General features: G+C 38.6%; 1 protein-coding gene across 5 annotated transcripts in view; it reads left to right on the forward strand.

Annotated features, from left to right (window-relative positions):
- rsrc1 (arginine/serine-rich coiled-coil 1) overlaps window positions 1–20,150 on the forward strand; it is a 162,680-nt gene that overhangs the window by 120,572 nt on the left and 21,958 nt on the right. For all 5 annotated transcript variants that reach the window (XM_058080729.1, XM_058080728.1, XM_058080730.1 and 2 more), the window contains one exon: window positions 15,189–15,260. In XM_058080729.1, the coding sequence (XP_057936712.1) occupies window positions 15,189–15,260 (72 nt within the window). The remainder of the gene's footprint in view (window positions 1–15,188; window positions 15,261–20,150) is intronic.

Genomic DNA, 20,150 nt, shown 5'->3' on the forward strand with positions numbered 1-20,150 from the left:
GTCAGCCCAAAGTCCGACTTGCCTTGGCAAAATGCTCCGAGGGCGGCGAGGGAGTCTTTCTTCTCGCTTCATTGGTTTATGTGCCAGCTTTGTTTGCACCTTTCATATGTTAGGTGACCTACCTTCATGGTCTGCAATGACTTTTTCTCTTTCCCAATGGAATCTTTCCCAATGACCTTTCCGAAAACAATGGTATCCATGGAAAGGAATATTCCAATCTCTTGTCTCCATGCGCCGCTATAATCAACCAGAATAGTCAATGGGGCATGCCCAGTAAAACGTAAACACCAACATCACGTGATACCGACTTCCTCCAGTTTTTCTTCCACTTGTTGGAATAACTCCGTATTGCCAGTTTTTCCTTCGTCCAGTCTTGGAATTTAGTTGGAATCCAAAACAAACTTTCCTTAGCAGTCCAGTGCCGATTGCTGGCCTCCATTTTTAAAAGTGAAGAACGTCTGGAGCTGCGTGTTACGTCATATCTCAGCATTGGCTGAAAGAACGCACCCGGGATCAATTTAAACAGGAAAAGATAACTTTTAATCTTTCTAATATTTTATAATTAAACTTGGGACATTTTTTATATGGATATATATCTTTTTTTTAATTAAAGTTATATATTTTTTATATGTTTTATATAAGTTTTATATATATATATTTCATTGATGTTTTTATTAAAATATTAAAAATATATAATATAATATATAATAATAATATATAATATATAATTTTTTTTATTGATATATAAAAATTATATATTCTTTTAAGTTTTATATATTTTATATAAGTTTTATATATATTTAATTGAAGTTTTTATTAAAATTTAAAAATATTTTTTATTGATATAATATATATATATATATATATATATATATATATTATATATATATATTATATATATATATATATATTATATATATATATATATATATATATATATATATATATATATATATATATTATATTTGAATAAAAGTGTACTTGTGAATGGCGTATAGAAGTGTTTAGATTCTGTTCCACAAATGCCTTGCCTGATTTCTGTTTAATTAAAGTTTTTATGAAAATAGAATATGTATATATATTTCATTTTTTCAAGTTTTTATAAAATATAAAAAATATTTATTTTTATTACTATATTAAAAAATATATATACATATATTTCATTGAAGTGAAGTTTTGACTAAAAGTGTACTTGTGAATGGCGTATAGAAGGGTTTAGATTGTGTTCCACAGATGGCGCTAATGCACACCAAAGCTGCTTGCCAACCGCCAATAAACAACAGAAGAAGAAGAAGAAGAACGCAGTCTGACAACTTTCCGTTTGAGCGGGTACAAGATACCTCAATGGGATTGGGGAAAGGAATATTCCACCCCTGGGAATCCCATGATATATTCATTGGGATTGGCACTTTTCTTTGGGAATGAGGTGTATACAAAGGTTACATTCTTTCCCTTTGAGCAAATAACACCAATGGAATTGGAATATTTGGCTCCATGTATACGTGGATATTGTCATATTTAATAATCATAATGTGAGGGTTGTTGGGATTTCCAGTAGTGAATGAAGTGATATCAGAATCCTACATCTGGACCTTGACCTGTGACTGGATGAACTCTTTAGGAAGGACTTTGTCCATCCTTTTGTTGGATGAATCCAGCAGAACCTTGGAAGTCAACAATTGGAATTGTCCTCGACCCAGGTCTTCCTCTCTTTTTGGACTAAACCGATTTCAAGGGTAAATGACCTTTGCCACTTTCCATACGCGACCAGACCTCAACCTCATTGAGGTTTCCCATTAGAATGTCCAACTCCGCCCGTCATCAATCAAGATGTTGGCCAAGCGCCTGCTATTCTTTAGCAAGGGAACTTTGGTCTTGTGATATTTAGGCCAAAGGATGTAGAGCCATGCCTCTTTGGACCGTGGATGTAAAGGCTTTGCCGTGCCGCTTTAACCAATTTCTCTGGGAGGCTTGGCACCGTCACAAAAGCATCAGTGGGTGAGAGCGCACCTCGTCAACAAGCGAGAAAGGCGGGGGGGGAGCGCACCTCGTCAACAAGCGAGAAAGGCGGGGGGTGTTTGGCTTGGCTTGGCTTGGCTCCAGTTGTGGTGCGAGAGAGGAATGGTCTCCTGGTCTGCCTGCATTTCCACGTAGAGACGGGAGAGAATGAAAGGCCCGGGTGAAGGGGGTGGAATGACAGTTTAGTGGGAAACCTTTTTTGGCTCCGTCCTTCAGGTGTGAAGTATTGTTATTACACAATGCAGTGGATCCCCCACACAGTCACCATTTACCATTCACACGTTAGTTAAAAAAAACACACAACTCATTGGTGCTGGGTAATAAATACAAGCTAATGCAGGTAAGCTATGCAGCATACGTGTACCATTGTTTACCAAAAATGGAAAGTTCTTACATGTTTAGGCCTTGATGCTTCACTGATGGATGTTTTCCCATCAAGCTTTAAGATTTCACACTCCTTTCCACTGTCTCCGACAGAAACGCAAAAGTAGACAAATGTTCATTTATCCTCGTCATTCATCATTTATGCATTTCAAATAGTTTTCTGCATGTAAAACTAGAATTCTTTTTTATTTTTATTTGATTTTATTTCATTTTTATTTTTATTTTTATTTTATTTTATTTTATTTTATTTTATTTTATTTTATTTTATTTTTATTTTATTTTTATTTTATTTTTATTTTATTTTTATTTTATTTTTATTTTATTTTTATTTTATTTTTATTTTATTTTTATTTTATTTTTATTTTATTTTTATTTTATTTTATTTTATTTTATTTTTATTTTATTTTTATTTTATTTTTATTTTATTTTTATTTTATTTTTATTTTATTTTTATTTTATTTTTATTTTATTTTTATTTTATTTTTATTTTATTTTTATTTTATTTTTATTTTATTTTTATTTTATTTTTATTTTATTTTTATTTTATTTTTATTTTATTTTTATTTTATTTTTTTCTATATATAAAATATATTTTTTTTTAATTCATCATTTATGCATATGCATTTCAAATAGTTTTCTGCATGTAAAACTAGAATACTTTTGGCTTTTCACTGGACTTACATTAGAGTCAGACCTTTTGGAATGAATTAATGACGCTAACCAAGGTTTCACTGTTGTGCAAAACTGGTGGAAAAAAAATCTGAAAAATTGTTTTAATTCATCATTTATTTCAAATAGTTTTCTGCATGTAAAACTAGAATTCTAAAACGTGTATAGTGTTTACATTTTTGGCTTTTCACTGGACTTCATTGATGCTAACCAAGGTTTCACTGTGGTACAAAACTGGAAAACAAATTCTGAAAAATTGTTTGAATTCATCATTTATGCGTATGCATTTCAAATAGTTTTCTGCATGTAAAACTAGAATTCTAAAATGTGTATAGTGTTTACATTTTTGGCTTTTCACTGGACTTACATTAGAGTCAGACCTTTTGGAATGAATTAATGACGCTAACCAAGGTTTCACTGGAGTACAAAACTGGGAAAAAAATCAGAAAAATATTTTTCAAACATAGCATGAGTGAAGGAGCGGCCATTTAATAAACGTGATCGCTGCTGTCTGGTGTCACGAATGCTAACCACCACCTTGCAACTCAACTCCACATCACACTCGCAATAATCCCCAAAATGAGGAAAATTGAAGTCATCTTGCTGTGTTGTAACCCATCGGAGCCCCGCCCGGACCGGCGGTGGCGGTGGTGACCGGTCTCGTCGTGAAACGTCGGTAATCTCCGCGCCGGCATGTTAATTTCCAAGTGAAAAGGGGCAGCTCCCTTTTGATCCCAGAAAAGGCTGGCGAATATTCAGCACGCTGCAGATGTTCATGAATAATGTCCGCGGCCAAACCCCTGGCTGAGGGAGCGGGGGGGGGACGGAGGGGGGGTGGCGAGGCCAGATGAATTACACGTAGGGGGGATCTGACAGGCGGCGTGGAGCTTTGTGATCATTCCAAAGTTCTAATAATCTCTCTCACCTTCTCCATCTCCCCGGTAATGAAAGAGAATAGGTGATTGCACCTCAGGCCATGTTCGCCGCCGTAATGACTCCTCCGAAGGCGGCGAGCCGGCCCAGCAAAAGATGAACTTTGAATGAGCGCCGCTGATTGGCCCTGACAGACTGATGGACCGCGACACCCGTTCTTGCCGCCAAAACAGACGTCGTGCTAATTGATTATCAATATTTGAAGCAAAGCCATGAAAATAAGCATTAAGAGACGAGTAGGCAAAGGGAGGGAGGCGGGAGAGATCTTCATGGGGGGGGGGGGGTACATTGGGGGGGGGGGGGGTGTCATTTGTCCAATCTCCCTCTGCTTTCGCTCTCTCTCCCTCTGTCTCTCTTTGCGTTTCAATAAAGTCTCTCTCCTCCTGCCAGTTTGACATTGGAGCTTTATCAGCCTTTACAAAAGTCGTAATTACAATTACAAAAGTCGTAATAAAGCAGTAATAAAGTAGCAAAGTGTGTAAAAACAAATCAATTCATTAGTTCTTTGTCAAAAACATGATGTGTCAAATGTGTCAAAATGTTGGGGAATCTAAGTGAAAATAATGAACAACATAAAACAAAGTGATTATTTAAATACATTTTATTTAAATTCATTTCAAAATAATAAATAAATCATTTCTCATTAATAGTAATAATAAGAAAATAATCTGAGATAAATATTGCTAAATTGTATACATATAAAATAATCGAATCCAGACAAGATTTGACAGCAATTTAGACCTAATACAGTAAATCCTAATCCGTGTGTTCAGATCTTAATCCATCTCAGATTACCAATATTATAAACGTGGTTTCTTCCTGGAACTTCAGAAACAAAATAGAGCATCTGTTCCTATAATGTCATGACACAAAGTGGCAATATAAATGAATGCTTAATAACATACCAGATGTTCTGGACTATAAGTCGCTGCGGAGTATAAGTCGCAAAAGGCCAAAAATGCATAATCAGGTAGAAAAAAACATACATAAGTCACACTGGAGTATAAGTTGCACAAGGCCAAAAATGCATAATTAGGTAGAAAAAAACATACATAAGTCGCTGTGGAGTGTAAGTCGCACAAGGCCAAAAATGCATAATCAGGTAAAAAAAACATACATAAGTCACACTGGAGTATAAGTCGCAAAAGGCCAAAAATGCATAATCAGGTAGAAAAAAACATACATAAGTCACACTGGAGTATAAGTCGCACAAGGCCAAAAATGCATAATCAGGTAGAAAAAAAAATACATAAGTCGCTGCGGAGTATAAGTCGCATAAGACCAAAAATGCATAATCAGGTCGAAAAAAAAATACATAAGTCGCACTGGAGTATAAGTCATACAAGGCCAAAAATGCATAATCAGGTAAAAAAAAAAACATACATAAGTCACACTGGAGTATAAGTTGCACAAGGCCAAAAATGCATAATTAGGTAGAAAAAAACATACATAAGTCGCTGTGGAGTGTAAGTCGCACAAGGCCAAAAATGCATAATCAGGTAAAAAAAACATACATAAGTCGCACTGGAGTATAAGTCGCACAAGGCCAAAAATGCATAATCAGGTAAAAAAAAAAAACATACATAAGTCGCTGCAGAGTATAAGTCGTAGGAACAGCCACCTTATGGAAAAAAAGTGCGACTTATAGTCTGGAAAATATGGTAGTTAGGGAAAGAAAGCGGACCAGTTTTGGTTCCAAATCCACCCTTTTATGAAAGAATGTTTTATTTCCTGTTTGAACGTTGAATGTGTTCACCCAAACGCTTCCATGACCTCCACACCTAAAAAAAGGGCAGTCGGTCCACGGCGAAGACCACCAAGCCGGTGTTGTTGCGGTGTGTGTTTGTTCCTGTAATGTGGTCAGTTGCGCTGAGCCCCCCCCCCCCCCCCCCCCAAGAGCCTCTCCTGCCTTTTCTCTTCTTCTAAGTGGCCGCCCCCCCCCTCGCCCCTTCTTCTTCTCAGCCTCCTTGTGTCATATTATGGCGATTAGCTGCCCCACTTTACCTTTCATGTGCGTCCGATTGTGATGGTCTTAGCCCCCCCCCCCCACTGCCGCCACACAAGACACACACTCAGCGCTGTGCCCTCACAATGGGATCCAACAGGCTTTCAGCAGGGAGAGTTTGCCTTATTCTCCCCCATTCAACACTGCAATCAAACGCCCCCCCCCCCCCCCCTGAATAAGTAAACACTAAAACTGCAATGCTCATTCTAAGTTTTCTCTTGTAGTTTCATGCCATTAAAATAATAAAGCTCATATTGGATCTCTTTTTGTTAAGAAACGTTCATAATCATCCACATTAGGATGCCGAGTGGGGTACTTTGTGGTCATCTCCACCCATGCAGTTTTAGCTTAGTGTAACCTGACAAATACAAATCTATTTTATTTTTCTACAATTTGACAGCCGAGCTTAAAAGCCAAACGATATCTTGTTTACTCCCAAGTCGGGAAGGATCGGAGGACACGGAGAACGAGGCTAACATCACAGCTAGCCGAGCCGCCTCACGTCAGGTTGATGTGGTGGAGTAAACACATGGTTGAAGGCTGCGTGGCCGCATCTTCTTGACCTTTGGCTTGTGCTTCTTGGTCAAGAAAGACATTTTAAAAACTCTTATTTGGGCCTGGACATAGACTATAAGGGTGTTATTTCATTTCATAATGGTTAAAAAAAACTACAAAAATATTCCATTTACAAATTGTAAAACCTACTTTGTGAAAATTCACTTATCACGGTTGGGTGTGGAAACAATTAACAGTGATAAACGAGGGAAGCCTATTTTATAGATTTATTACCTATAATATTTCCACAATGTATTTCTGATATATACTTTTACTGGTTGTAGAGTGTTTGGACTGTACTGTATTAGAGGTGATGGATTGGGGGGGGGGGGCATCATTACATCATCATTGAATTTGCATAATTGGCCTGTAACTGTGATGGACGCTGTAGGCGAGAGGAATAGCGTTGTGATGTCGTGATGATATGTAGTACTCTACACCGGTCACTAGGTGTCAGTAGTGTCACTGTAATGTTTGGTGAGACACACAAGCACCAGACTCAAGGCTTTTTATTGCAGATTCCTCCATTTTTACTACATTTTAAAATGGTCTGGTTTTTTGGCCCTTTGTATTGAGTTGTGGACTCCTATAGAGCAGCTACACACAATAACCAAGCTTGAGTGGGTTAACTTTAGGGGATTCTCATTTTGACCGTTTTTTTTTCTCCAGTATACCAGCATAAAAACAATGTCCAGACATGTGACGTGAATTCAATATTCAATTTATGAATATGATTCTTTTGAGGTTGATTTGAGCATTTTTGTAAATAGAAATGGAGGGGTATAGTGACAAAAAAAGGCCTCCATGCCCACACCAAAAGTATTAAAAGCAACATTTTCATGGATGAGGAAGCCTAAGAAGGTAACCAAGACATGACAAGCTAATTTGATGCTAACTTATTGTTTTTAGTGGATTTTATAGCTCATTTAATACACGACCCGTTAGCATAAGAGATGCTAGCAGAAAGCTAACACAGAGGAAGGCTAAAACAAGACGATCACAATAAGCATCTTTAAACCAAAAATCCTGCAAGCTGACCTTTGCACGTGTAGCATCAAACTTGCTTCTGGTAGCAACGTGGAAGCACGCCAAGCACGCCAAGCACGCCAAGCACGCCAAGCACGCCAAGCACGCCTAGCACGCCTAGCACGCCACGTTTTGAAACAGGTAGTCTGGCCAAGCATAAGAGCCAAATATGTTCCTTGTACCTTTTTATGTTTTTAATAACGGAGGGGAGCAGACCATCCAGTCTAAGGAGCGACTAAAACAGATGCCAAGAAGGAAAAGAGCGGTTTTGAAGAGAAAAGGGAAGATTTAAAGGACATAAATGAAATAAGAGATAAAAAAAATCAGCATAACAAAGAGGAAGTAGCGTGTGGAAACGGGGGTTGAAGTGGAGGGTGAGATGTCACGGCGAGGCCGCGGGATGCTTTAATATTTCACCAAGTGATGCCTGCATTATGGATTTGCTCTGATTGCCCTCCCAAGACCCGCGTTTGCACTTAGCAAAGTTCTCCTAGCACAACTTCAGCCTGGATGTGAAAGGCGTCCACGCCCTCCCCGGCACGCCAATTAAAGACGCGCACACACATAAGACGCTCCGTTGTTTTCATATCGTGGGTGAGCCTACAAGGGCCGTTTACACACCGGGTTTCCATACTGCCGCTTCCAGCTTGAACTGGTTTTGACCTGGTGGCGATATTATGGAAGCTTTGTTGTTAGCTTTTCGCCTCGGGCTTCTTTGACGTTTGTGTGTATGTGTGTAGTTTGTGTGTAGCTTGTGTGTAGCTTGTGTGTTGTTTGCGTGTTGTTTGCGTGTTGTGTGATGCTCGGTCCTCCGAGTAACTTTCCTCTCTGATCCGTCCGACCGCTGGAGGCCTCTTTGCTCCTCCCTACTTTTGCCTCCGCTTGTCCTCATTGGCCCCACGTCCACGGCCGCCGTGCATCTCAGGTCAGGGGCTGCCGGTTCTGGTCTAAAGTGCAGGTTCAAGTCCCGGGCACCGAGACACCCACTCACATGTAAACCCTGAACCCGTTTGCTTTTGGTGATGGTACCTGCTCTCAACCTCTGACCTCCTGGTGCACCTGAAGGAAAAGAAGAGAGCAACATTTGGAAATCTTAGCTAACATATGTATAAATTTTACCTCCATATTTCCTCAAATGGTAGCAGTTATGTGCGATAACCGGGTGGAAGGGGAGTGAACTATTTGACTGTATTGAACCAATCCCAGTCTATATTTTATCATGCCATCGTTACCACTGAAAAGCCATGTTTTGTGGAAATTGAAGCGCAAAACTTTATTTTTCTTGCAAATATTAACTTGCACTCTTCGCTACGTGAGACATGAAAGACCCGTCTCGCAATCACAACAGGAAGTTGAAAACAAAACCCGTCCCTTGCGCCCAACCCCTCCCCTTTCGATCGTTCCAGGGTGAATTATGTCCCAGTAACTTACCACTACAAAATATATTTTTTTGGTAATGGTAATGGTAATGGTAATGGTAATGGTTTAATTTCATTAGAACATGCATCAGATTCCAATTGAGTGCATCCCATAATCAGTTCCCAGTTCCACATGTCCAAAAGGAGTAGGAAGAAGCAAAGCTTATTAAATCCTACCCCTCCATCTGGTACTTTTACAATCACTAACTCTTACATTTGTTCACTTCCTGCTTTCCTAATATAATGGAAGTTATTTATTAATTCATTTTAATTTTAATTTACATTTGTTCACTTCCCGCTTTCCTAATATAATTGAAGTTATTTATTTATTAATTAATTTTACTTTTAATTTACATTTGTTCACTTCCTGCTTTCCTAATATAATTTAAGTTATTTATTTATTTATTTATTTTAATTTTAATTTGTTCACTTCCTGCTTTCCTAATATAGTTTAAGTGTATTTTTTTAATGTTTTTTTATTTAAAAAAAATATTTTATTTTTCTCACATAACGAAGTACTCGGTGATATGAGCATCCAATGCCACCTTTTTAATTGTGTATTCATGTTGGGAAGTTGAGGTCAGCGTGTTTTATTCAGCCATCTCTATTTTTTTTTTTATTTTATGAGATGTTTAAGTGTGAAATATCTTATTCTTTGATGTACGTATATACATATGTATATCTATGTATATCTATATATATATATCCTGATGATGAGCGGATAAAACCTTCAGTATGCGTTCCAGCCAGGCCAGGCTGAAGCCTCCCAGTCATGTTGCCTGTGTAGTGTGCCACCTAGCGGCTGTAGTGAGTGTTACCACAGAGTGGTGGTGGTGTGCATTTGGACGCTTCCAGAAGATCTTCTGTTGACTCGGTGGATGATACTCGTGTTGGAGATAGTTTAGAAGTATTTTACTCATGTTCAATGCACTCTTTTTTATTTTTCTTATCTTTTGTTGTTTGTTGCTCCCCTGACTGAAAGGACATTTTTCCAATGGCGGCGCCCGGCGTCTAATATAATGTTTGTCGTTGGCCGTGAGGTTGATTTATCCGGCTTCCTCTGGCGCTTTTCGCTTTGATTGGCGGCCCACGACACCCACCGCCGCCAGCCACCCGCCACACACGCTCAAACCGGCTGTTGTGCCCACCGTCGGTAGTCATGTACGCCAACACGCGGCCTTTTGCGTTCAGACACGGAGACGCCAACACGCGGGCTAAGTGAATAACTGTGGAGCTGACCTCAGCAGGCTGCTTTTCACATGTGGTATCGACTTGTTGGCAAAAACGTGGGCTGGATGCTCTCTTGTTGTTCACTCGCCTCGCCGAGTCTAGAATGTCTTTTCTAATGTATCGTCCCCATCTTCTTATTAATAACTCAGCTTTACCTCTAATTGCTTATCTGCACATAAACGTATTAACCCCGCGCTGTGTTTGCGGTCCCAGGGGGCCCCCCTCCCTTCACGACAAGCCTCACCGACGTCCAATGAATAGTCCCTCTCGGCGCGGTAATAGGGAATCAGCATCGCGGCGGCGAGCATTGGCAGCGTGTAAAGAGATAAATCAGATCGGGGTTCTTGCTTTGCCAGTTTATTGAATCTAAATTGCCAGCGCGTGCGTGGCCCCCGCCGGCCCCCGCACGGCCCATCCATCTCCTGGCTGATAATGGCCCCATTCCACCTGGTGGGAGCGTTATTACATCCCCCACGCTCCGACCAGACCTTGCTAATCCTGCCGAGGGAAGAGGAGCGGAGAAAGGAGCAAAAAGCAGGAGTTTGGGAATCATGGCAATCTGCCTTTTTCACTCCCGCTCACATTTCGGGTGCCCCCGAGCTGCGATTAGACATGGCCTAATGAGGACAAGCTCCTCCCCTTTCGGAGACCAAATGAAGTGAAATGTCTCCTGTCCCGCACCGTTGATGACCTACTTTCATCAACGTCCATCATGGAATGACCTCATCATCAACTAAAGATTCTTTCATGGGTGCAGCCATCTTCCCTCCTTTTGTTTTGCACGTGTAGTCATGACCAGCGGTTCTTAACTGGTGGGGGGGGGGGTGCACGATATAACGATTACTGCTTCTCAAGTGTACTTTGTACACACGTGGAGGTAATACCTGTATATTTGTACTATGAACAAAGCTAAACAATAACTACAAACAACTACATTTGAAACACTTCTATGCTAGGACTACGTTAGCGTTAGCATAGCATTTGAGTATGTGGAATCAAACTATGGAATGGATTGAGTAAGGAAATCAAACAATGCACAACGATGAGCCAATTCAAGAAACAATACAAGCAGTTGATGTTTGCTAAATCCAAGGATGAAGAGTCTTGAACCAGTCATGATGTGCTATATATATAACTATATTGACACGCACTATGGTACACATTATGGCATTGGATGCTCATATCACACAGTACTTCTCTACGTGGCAAAAATTTAATTTTACAATTTGTAAAAAAAACAAAAACAAAAACTTAAAACTATATTAGGAAAGCTGGAAGTTGACAAAAATAAAATAAAAAAAAATAAAAATCATAAAAAAATATTTTGACAAACTATATTAGGAAAGCAGGAAGTGAACAAATGTTAAAATAAAATAAACAACACCCATTATGTCATTGTATGGTCATATCACCTCGTACTTCGGTACGTGACAAAAAAATTTAAAAAATAATAAAATTAAACCATATTAGGAAAGCAGGAAGTGAACAAATGTACAAATGCGTGTCTCTTGTATGTCTCTTTTGTCCATGCGGTGTTAGTTTTTGCAGATAATCTGGTGTTGTAATTTAACGCCATCCCCGGCTCGGCGGACGGGTTGACTTTCATTGTTTTGAAGGGGGCTGCGGGCCCCCCCGCGAGGCCAGCACAACTGATGAGAGATGGATAAACAGTTTGATTTGCTGCTACGGCCCCCAGGCACGATGTACTGCAGAGAAGAGCGAGGGGAGGAACACGAGGAGGGGTGGGTGGAGGGCAAAAACAGAAGGAGAGCGGATGAGAGAGGCTTTTGGCGCACGGATGAAGGGATGGAGGGATGGAGGTGGAGGACAGACCATGTTTTTCTCTCTTGTTTGCTTGTCCCTCCTCAGTTGTCAGTTCTTCCTTTTTCCTGTCCGCCCGTACCCCCCCCCTTTCTCTCCCGCATCACACCGCTAATACGGCTCGTCTCTTTCCTGCATCCCCGTAGCCCCGAGCAAGGCACACACAGGTGTTCTCACGCTAACGTGCAACTCTGCATGCAAAATCACTTCTTGTCTACGATGAAAGTGAAAGTGAAAGGCGAATGGATGAATACCAGGTAGCACGACAGTACTCCCCCCGGCTGAGACTGGAGATAATTATTTTTGCACTCCAACAAAACAACATAAAAGCTTCTTTACGTTACGTCTTCATCGTGGACGTTTTACTCGTGTCAAATAAGTCTCGGAGGTCCACGGAGTCTCAAGTAGACCTGTCACGTTAACTAATTATGCCCGACTACAAATTATTGTCGTTAGCCACGTTTACATGACGAGTTTTTCTCTTTCCCAATGACCTTTCCGAAATCGATGGTGTACATGGAAAGGAATATTCCAATCTCTTGTCTACATGCGCCGCTATAATCAACCAGAATAGTCAATGGGGCATGCCCAGTAAAACGTAAACACCAACATCACGTGATACCGACTTCCTCCAGTTTTTCTTCCACTTGTTGGAATAACTCCGTATTGCCAGTTTTTCCTTCGTCCAGTCTTGGAATTTAGTTGTCAAAAACGAAAAAAAACTTTTGCTAATAGAACGCACCCGGGAACAGGAAAAGATAAAGTTATTTTATAATGAAAAATTTTGTATATAGATATATATATATTTTTAATTAAAGTTTTTATTAAAATAGAAAATATATACATATATTTTATTAAAGTTTTTATTAAAATATAAATATTTATTTATTTTATTTTTTAAAAAAATTATGATTTACTAAAATATACATTTATTTATTGATTTATTATTTGACTAAAAGTGTACTTGTGATTGGCGTATAGAAGGGTTTAGATTGTGTTCCACAGATGGCGCTAATGCACACCAAAGCTGCTTGCCAACCGCCAATAAACAACAGAAGAAGAAGAAGAACGCAGTCTGACAACTTTCCGTTTGAGCGGGTACAAGATACCTCAATGGGATTGGGGAAAGGAATATTCCACCCCTGGGAATCCCATGATATATTCATTGGGATTGGCACTTTTCTTTGGGAATGAGGTGTATACAAAGGTTACATTCTTTCCCTTTGAGCAAATAACACCAATGGAATTGGAATATTTGCCTCCATGTATACGTGGATAGTAATCCAAAAATTTTTTTGATGATTTTTGTCATCAGTTATATGGCATAAAAATGAGAAATAAACATTTCTCAATAGTATATATAACATTGTAACTGGAATGTCAAAAGCTTTTAAATCCATTCAACCAACAACATAGTAAAGATGATAAAGATGGAATAAATCAGAAGTAGAAGATGAGTCTTTGTTTCGGTAAGTAGCATATCTATATAGTACTAGAACATAATATTCTGTGTGCCTTGAACGATGTGTCAAAATGGTCAAAAATGTCCGGTACTGCGAGGGTACGACTAGAATTGAATGACTTATTGACTTATTTACAACCATCACTCATGCACACATTTCTGTTTTTACATCATGGAAAAGACATTTTCAATTTGATTATTTCTGCTTCAAATATTTCCCATGTGGAAAAACGATTGCTAAATTAGAAGCAGCATATTGGACATTGTTAGCTAAGAAAGCTAAATTGCTTTAAGCATTCACACACACACACACACACACACACACACACACACACAGCTACACACTTGGGGTGAAGGAAGTAGCCGAGGGTTCAGTCACCCGTGTAGAGTCATTGTTAGTAAAGATGCGGAACCTCCAGACTTAACCGGCCGTAACAGCAGTGTGACGGCTTCTTTGTCTACGCCAATTAGTGAACAAAACCGGCAGCGTAGTCGCGGAGATTCCACCTCACCCTGTGGCCTCACACACACACATATATTTATATATATATATATATACATATATAGATATAGGCTGTGTGTGTTTTTATGTACCATATTTGCTTGGCAGCTATACAACAATTGACTTGCAATGATGCATTTACACAAAAACAACACTTATTGTTGTAAAAGTGCAACAATCCCAACAGTCCCACTCCCACTCCCACAGCAGTGCCCTAATGCATACATTTAGTATATGCGCTACACCCACTCTCACACTGCTAACTTCCCCCCCTCGCTAAGTTTCAACTCATTAAGTGTAATCATATTGCAGACTCCATTTTACATAACTCACTCATCAAACGGCGACATGGCAATAACACCCAATGGCTCCGCCGAGGCCCGGCGCCGCAAAATAAATGACGCACCGCTAACGGAAATGTAATTAATTTACAGGCAGGTATTGATAGCCCTGCCATGCGCGGCAGTATATATTCCTTTAATGTTGCTTAACGTCTTGATGATTGTTTTTTCCTGATTTGGTTTGCCATGGAGAAACAACATGGAGAAACAACATGGAGAAACAACATGGAGATAAAACAGCTCATAAAGAGAGATGATTTTCAATTGCCCCGGACGAGTGTTTACTCCTGCTAGCCGGGCTTTTCTTTCTTTTATCAAGCGTTTCATTATGCCCACGTGATAAAGACCTGTCACGGACGCAGGCGTCGAGGACAGGAAAACGCTTCCTGCCTGCGTGACGATGATTTCCACACACTGGAATCCACGTTTAGATAAAACAGAAAGTGTGTCTGTAATTATATACTGCAATGATGTCGTTAATATTACTGAAAAACCACTATGGAACACGATAACGCATTTTTATTTTATTACCAACGACCCCTCATTTATTGCCGTTAATTGGTTCCAGTCTCACCCAACAATTACTGACACCTAGTGGCCAATATAGAATACTACAGTCACAATTTCAATTGTCTTGAATGCCTGATAGAGTATTTGTACTTGAGTTCATTTATCCATTCATCTGGCCTTAATTACAGGGTCTCTTTCTGTACTTCTGTGATTCTGTACTGGAATGCATTATTATCTATAAATATATACGCTATATAAGATTTTGAATTCTTCAACTGTTCTAATTCTGCTTTGTTCTTTTTTTTATTTTTAGCCAAGACAGATGAAGTTCTCAAGGCCAAACTAGGCAAGCTAGAGGAAGAGGCCCGAAGAAAGTTGGAAACTGGTGAGTTTTGGGATGTGTGGGTTTTATAGTGAACGATGAAGGAAAGCATAAAAAAACTATTTCATATATTATCATTTTTAAACATTTTTAAACTTTAAAAAATTAAAGTTTCTCCCTTAAACATAAAAAAATTAATATATTGTGATATTTCCATCAGATTTTATTAATTTATCATTATTATTATTATTATTATTATTATTATTATTATTATATACACTTGGATACAAGTACAACATAACAATAATTATTTATTTATTATAATAATAATTTGTGTAATTATAAATTAGCAGTATGTAATTATAATTTATGTTCTACTTGTATCCACGTGCATATAATTATTATTAGTATTAGTATTATTGTTATTATATGCACATACAAATATTATAATAATTATTATTTAATATAATATAATTTATAATAATAATAATTATGCAGTTGGATACAAGTAGAACATAATAATAATAATAATAATAACAACTATTGTTATTATTGAATTTATTGTTATTATTGTAATTTATTTATACATAAAATATTATTTTATTTATTATTATTATTAAATTATATGTATATTATTATTATTATGTTCTACTGCTATCCAAGTGCATACAATAAAAAAATAATAATAATAATAGGGGGACTTTGCCCATCATTCCCAATCCGTATGTGAAACAAATATTTCTTTCCCCTTTCAACGGAGAGAAACGAGTTAGTATATGGTACTACCACATCATGGGTGGTACCTATTTTCACCCTAAAGTCCTAACAAAAAAAAAACCTCCCCAAAACAGCAATAATGTTCCATTCACATCACTGACTTGTATGAACCAAGCTATGGCGATATTGTTATTGGAGCAGCTAACATGAAAAACTACAATTATCCGGCCAAGTAGCACTCGATGCTAACCGCTAGTCTCAGCGTCACTCACAGTGTGATGCCTAGCTCTCAACTTTACTACGAAGACTCACCAAGATGCTCGTTTTTTTAACCTGAGAACTTTAGCACACGTCTTGTGCTGGAAGATACAGCCATCCCAGTGAGAGTGTCGTGGCTGCATCTGTGCTGCTGTTGTTAACGACAGTAACGTAAACTCCTTGTATATGTGAAAACAATGCGCCGAGGAAAGAAGTTTTGGTCATGTTTTAAATATATACAGCATCAAATATATTAGAGTATTAAATATAATATTTTTTTTTAGAGGGCTTCGTCATCAAAATAGGTCCCTCCCTAAGATGTGTCTTGTTAGCTAACTCATACGAACAAACTTGTTTTATGTTGTTAGAATGCACAGAAAAAGTCAAGAAATACGTGTCGATGCTTTGGAATGATGGGCAGAATTCCAGAAAAAGTCAAGAAATACGTGTCGATGCTTTGGAATGATGGGCAGAATTCCAGAAAAAGTCAAGAAATACGTGTCGATGCTTTGGAATGATGGGCAGAATTCCAGAAAAAGTCAAGAAATGCGTGTCGATGCTTTGGAATGATGGGCAGAATTCCAGAAAAAGTCAAGAAATACGTGTCGATGCTTTGGAATGATGGGCAGAATTCCAGAAAAAGCTCAAATGTGGAGCCTCGTATTTACATGTTCTCTACATATTAACTCACATATGTCTGTTTTCATTAGGACGCACACAATTTGCATTAAAAAATGCATGAACGTATCCTGCCAGATGTGTTCCCCCCCCACGGCCACAGACATACGTAGCATACATACACGCAGCTCAATAGACATGGAAGAGGGATTTCCAGCGGTTATGCTGGCGATAATAAAAATCCTGAGGTAGAATAATGAGGCGGGTCCTTGTTCTTCTGACCAGGGCGCCATATAAATGACAACGTGTGCATGTGTCTTGCAGTAGTAGTAGAATCATTTGCTGTAGTGTGGGTGGGTTTTTATATATATATATATGATATATATATGTATATGATATATATATATATGGCTGGACTGGCTCATGTGGCTTTTGTGTATTTTTTGCGTGCTTGCATGGAGGAGGAATGGCAATGTGACCTTTAAAGATAGCTGACCTTTTGGCCAAATGAAAGTGCGGCCATCAGAAACTAATAAGCCTTGCACTCGTGCTTTGGTCCCCAGCTCTGGCTGGAATGGATTCCGTTTTTCTTCTCCTTTCAGTGCAGTAATATTCATCCGCAGAGGTGACAATCACGCCAGGTACTTCTCTCTCTCTGCTGATGCTCCTTTGCATCATGTTTGCACCTTTGTCTGCTCCTTGTGGATGTGGTGCTCTAAAACGGAGACTAAGAGACTTGCTCGGGACAACACTGTGGGAGTTGCGTTCGAGAATCGCCAGCGAATGGCAAACAGCCGTGAGTCATTGAGACCCCAATAAAAACTGATTTCAGATCCACATTTGCAATCGAAGTGACGGTTTGAATTATTTGATTAGATATTCATCTCCAAAAGCTTCCCCTTCTCGCTATAATTTCCATTGTTGAGTCCCGACTCAAACAAACAAGCATAATGCAAAATGTATAATCCAGGTTTATAATCTATAGGCACTCACCGCTCATCAATAATAATAATAATGTAATGTGATCGATAAACAGATGAACTCTAAGTCACGATGGTGCTTTCAGGGTCCGCCCAGCAAAGTGCCAAAGCATAAAGACTAAACATGTACTTGTAATGTGTGCTGTACATTTTCCCTGTTATCACATTCATATTCATAAACTATTACGGAGGTACGGTGAATGAGTTGTGCTTTTTGGAGGGAAAAAAAATCATATTTTTGGGGAAAAAAAAAAAATTTGACCAAGAAACCAAGAATTTCACTAATTGCAGTTATTACAATTAAAACATAACAATTATTAAATGTTATACAGGATTAAAGTCGGAATATCAAGTGGTTCTAAAAATGTTCTTTTTCTTTTATTATTGCAAATGTTTTCTCTCAACACTTATTTTTGTTCCCACTTTGAAGTACTTGAAAATCCCAAAATTTTCACGTAAAATTTCACGAAAAAAATCCTATTTTTGGACCAAAAAAAAAGGTTTGACCAAGAAACCAATAATTTCACTCATTCACTGCACTTTGCGTAGCAATTATTACAATTAAAACATAACAATTACTAAATGTTATACAAGATTAAAGTCGGAATATCAAGTAATCCTAAAAATTTTGTTTTTCTTTTATTATTGCAAATGTATTCTCTAAACACTTCATTTTGTTCCCACTTTGAAGTACTTCAAAATCCAAAAATTTTCACGGAAAATATAATATTTCAGCTCTAAATAATTACAAAATAATAATGCTTATTAGCATTTATTTATTTTTTTAAAAAGTATTGCAAAACTGTACAATAAAATAAGTCATTCATTCATTACAGCTAATTAGATATTTTTCACTATTATCTTTCTGATGTGTTAAGTATGAAATGCTGCAGATATGAAATTAATAATGCAGGACAAAGTTTTTCTTATTTGTCAGATCATCAAACAACACTACTGAACACAAAATGCAGTTTTGGTAATGGTAATGGTAATGGTAATGGTAATGGTAATGGTAATGGTAATGGTAATGGTTTCATTTCATTAGAACATGCATCAGATTCCAATTGAGTGCATCCCATAATCAGTTCCCAGTTCCACATGTCCAAAAGGAGTAGGAAGAAGCAAAGCTTATTAAATCCTACCCCTCCATCTGGTACTTTTACAATCACTAACTGTTACATTTGTTCACTTCCTGCTTTCATAATATAGTTTAAGGGTTTTTTTGTTATTTTATTTTATTTTATTTTATTTTATACTGCATTGATACTGCATTGATACTGCATTGATACTGCATTGTCTGTATATAAAAAGGACCACAGCCGATTTAAGGTAAAGCCACCAACGTCAGCTAACGTTAGCTAACGTTATCGCACACACGGCCAAACACACACGTAGTGCAGCATCGGCATCCCGGCGTATCCTCGGCCTTCCAAGCACGACGGAGGAGAGGAGGCGGGCCACCGCTGCAGTTTAACAGCGGATCGCCGAGGGTCTCTGCATTCCTCGCGAGGGTACCCCCGAGGTGGACGCCGCTAGAAAGTTTCCACTTGAACCTTTTAAGAGCGGAAGGGGAAAAGTGAAGAACAGCACCTCCTACACGCCTCGTTCGGAAATAGATCCGAGACGCGGCCGCGCGCCCGTGTTAGAGGAGCACTAATCGAAACCACCCGGATACCATTCATGTCAACGCTGTGATGTGCGCGCCGCCATTGCTGATGGAAGCCTGCAAGAAGAAGAAGAAGAAGAAGACAAAGGCGGGGGGGGGGGGGGTATCATCAGGGCTTTTCTGAGAGGAAGACGAGGATCAATAACTGGCCCTGTGGCCATCAGTTAACAAAGTAGTCTCCACTTAAAAGGAATGTTTGGCTCGCTGGTTAAGGGCAGCCAGATGATGCTAGCGTTGAAAAAGGAAACGTGTGAAATGAAAGGATGCGAGAATGAGAAGATGGGAGAAGATGGGAGGAGATGGGAGGAGATGGGAGGAGATGGGAGGAGATGGGAGGAGGGCTCCTTTGTTAGCTTCATGCCTCGTAGTCGGGCACTTTGTCAGCCCGGGAGGCTGTTAGAACAGAGGAACTTTTATTTTTTATTGACAACTTGCAATAATGAGGGAAATATTGGCAAACTCTACGGGACGCAGCATTAGGTACGCCTGCACAATCACACCGAGCGGGGTTATGCAGGGTTTTAATCTTTCAAGTATTTCAAGTGTTTTTGATACTGAAAACTGAAAAAAAAAAAATGCCGGGGGGGGGGCCCACATTAGTATTTTTAGGTTTAATGTCACAATTAAAAAACTTTCTATATACTTAAAGACAAAGCTTATATTACTTATCAATATCATTCATTGGTATCAAATTAAAAGTTTTCCCCATTTTTA

The sequence above is a fragment of the Doryrhamphus excisus genome, chromosome 8 (genome assembly GCF_030265055.1).
Source record: "Doryrhamphus excisus isolate RoL2022-K1 chromosome 8, RoL_Dexc_1.0, whole genome shotgun sequence".
In the NCBI taxonomy this organism is placed as follows: Eukaryota; Metazoa; Chordata; class Actinopteri; order Syngnathiformes; family Syngnathidae; genus Doryrhamphus; species Doryrhamphus excisus.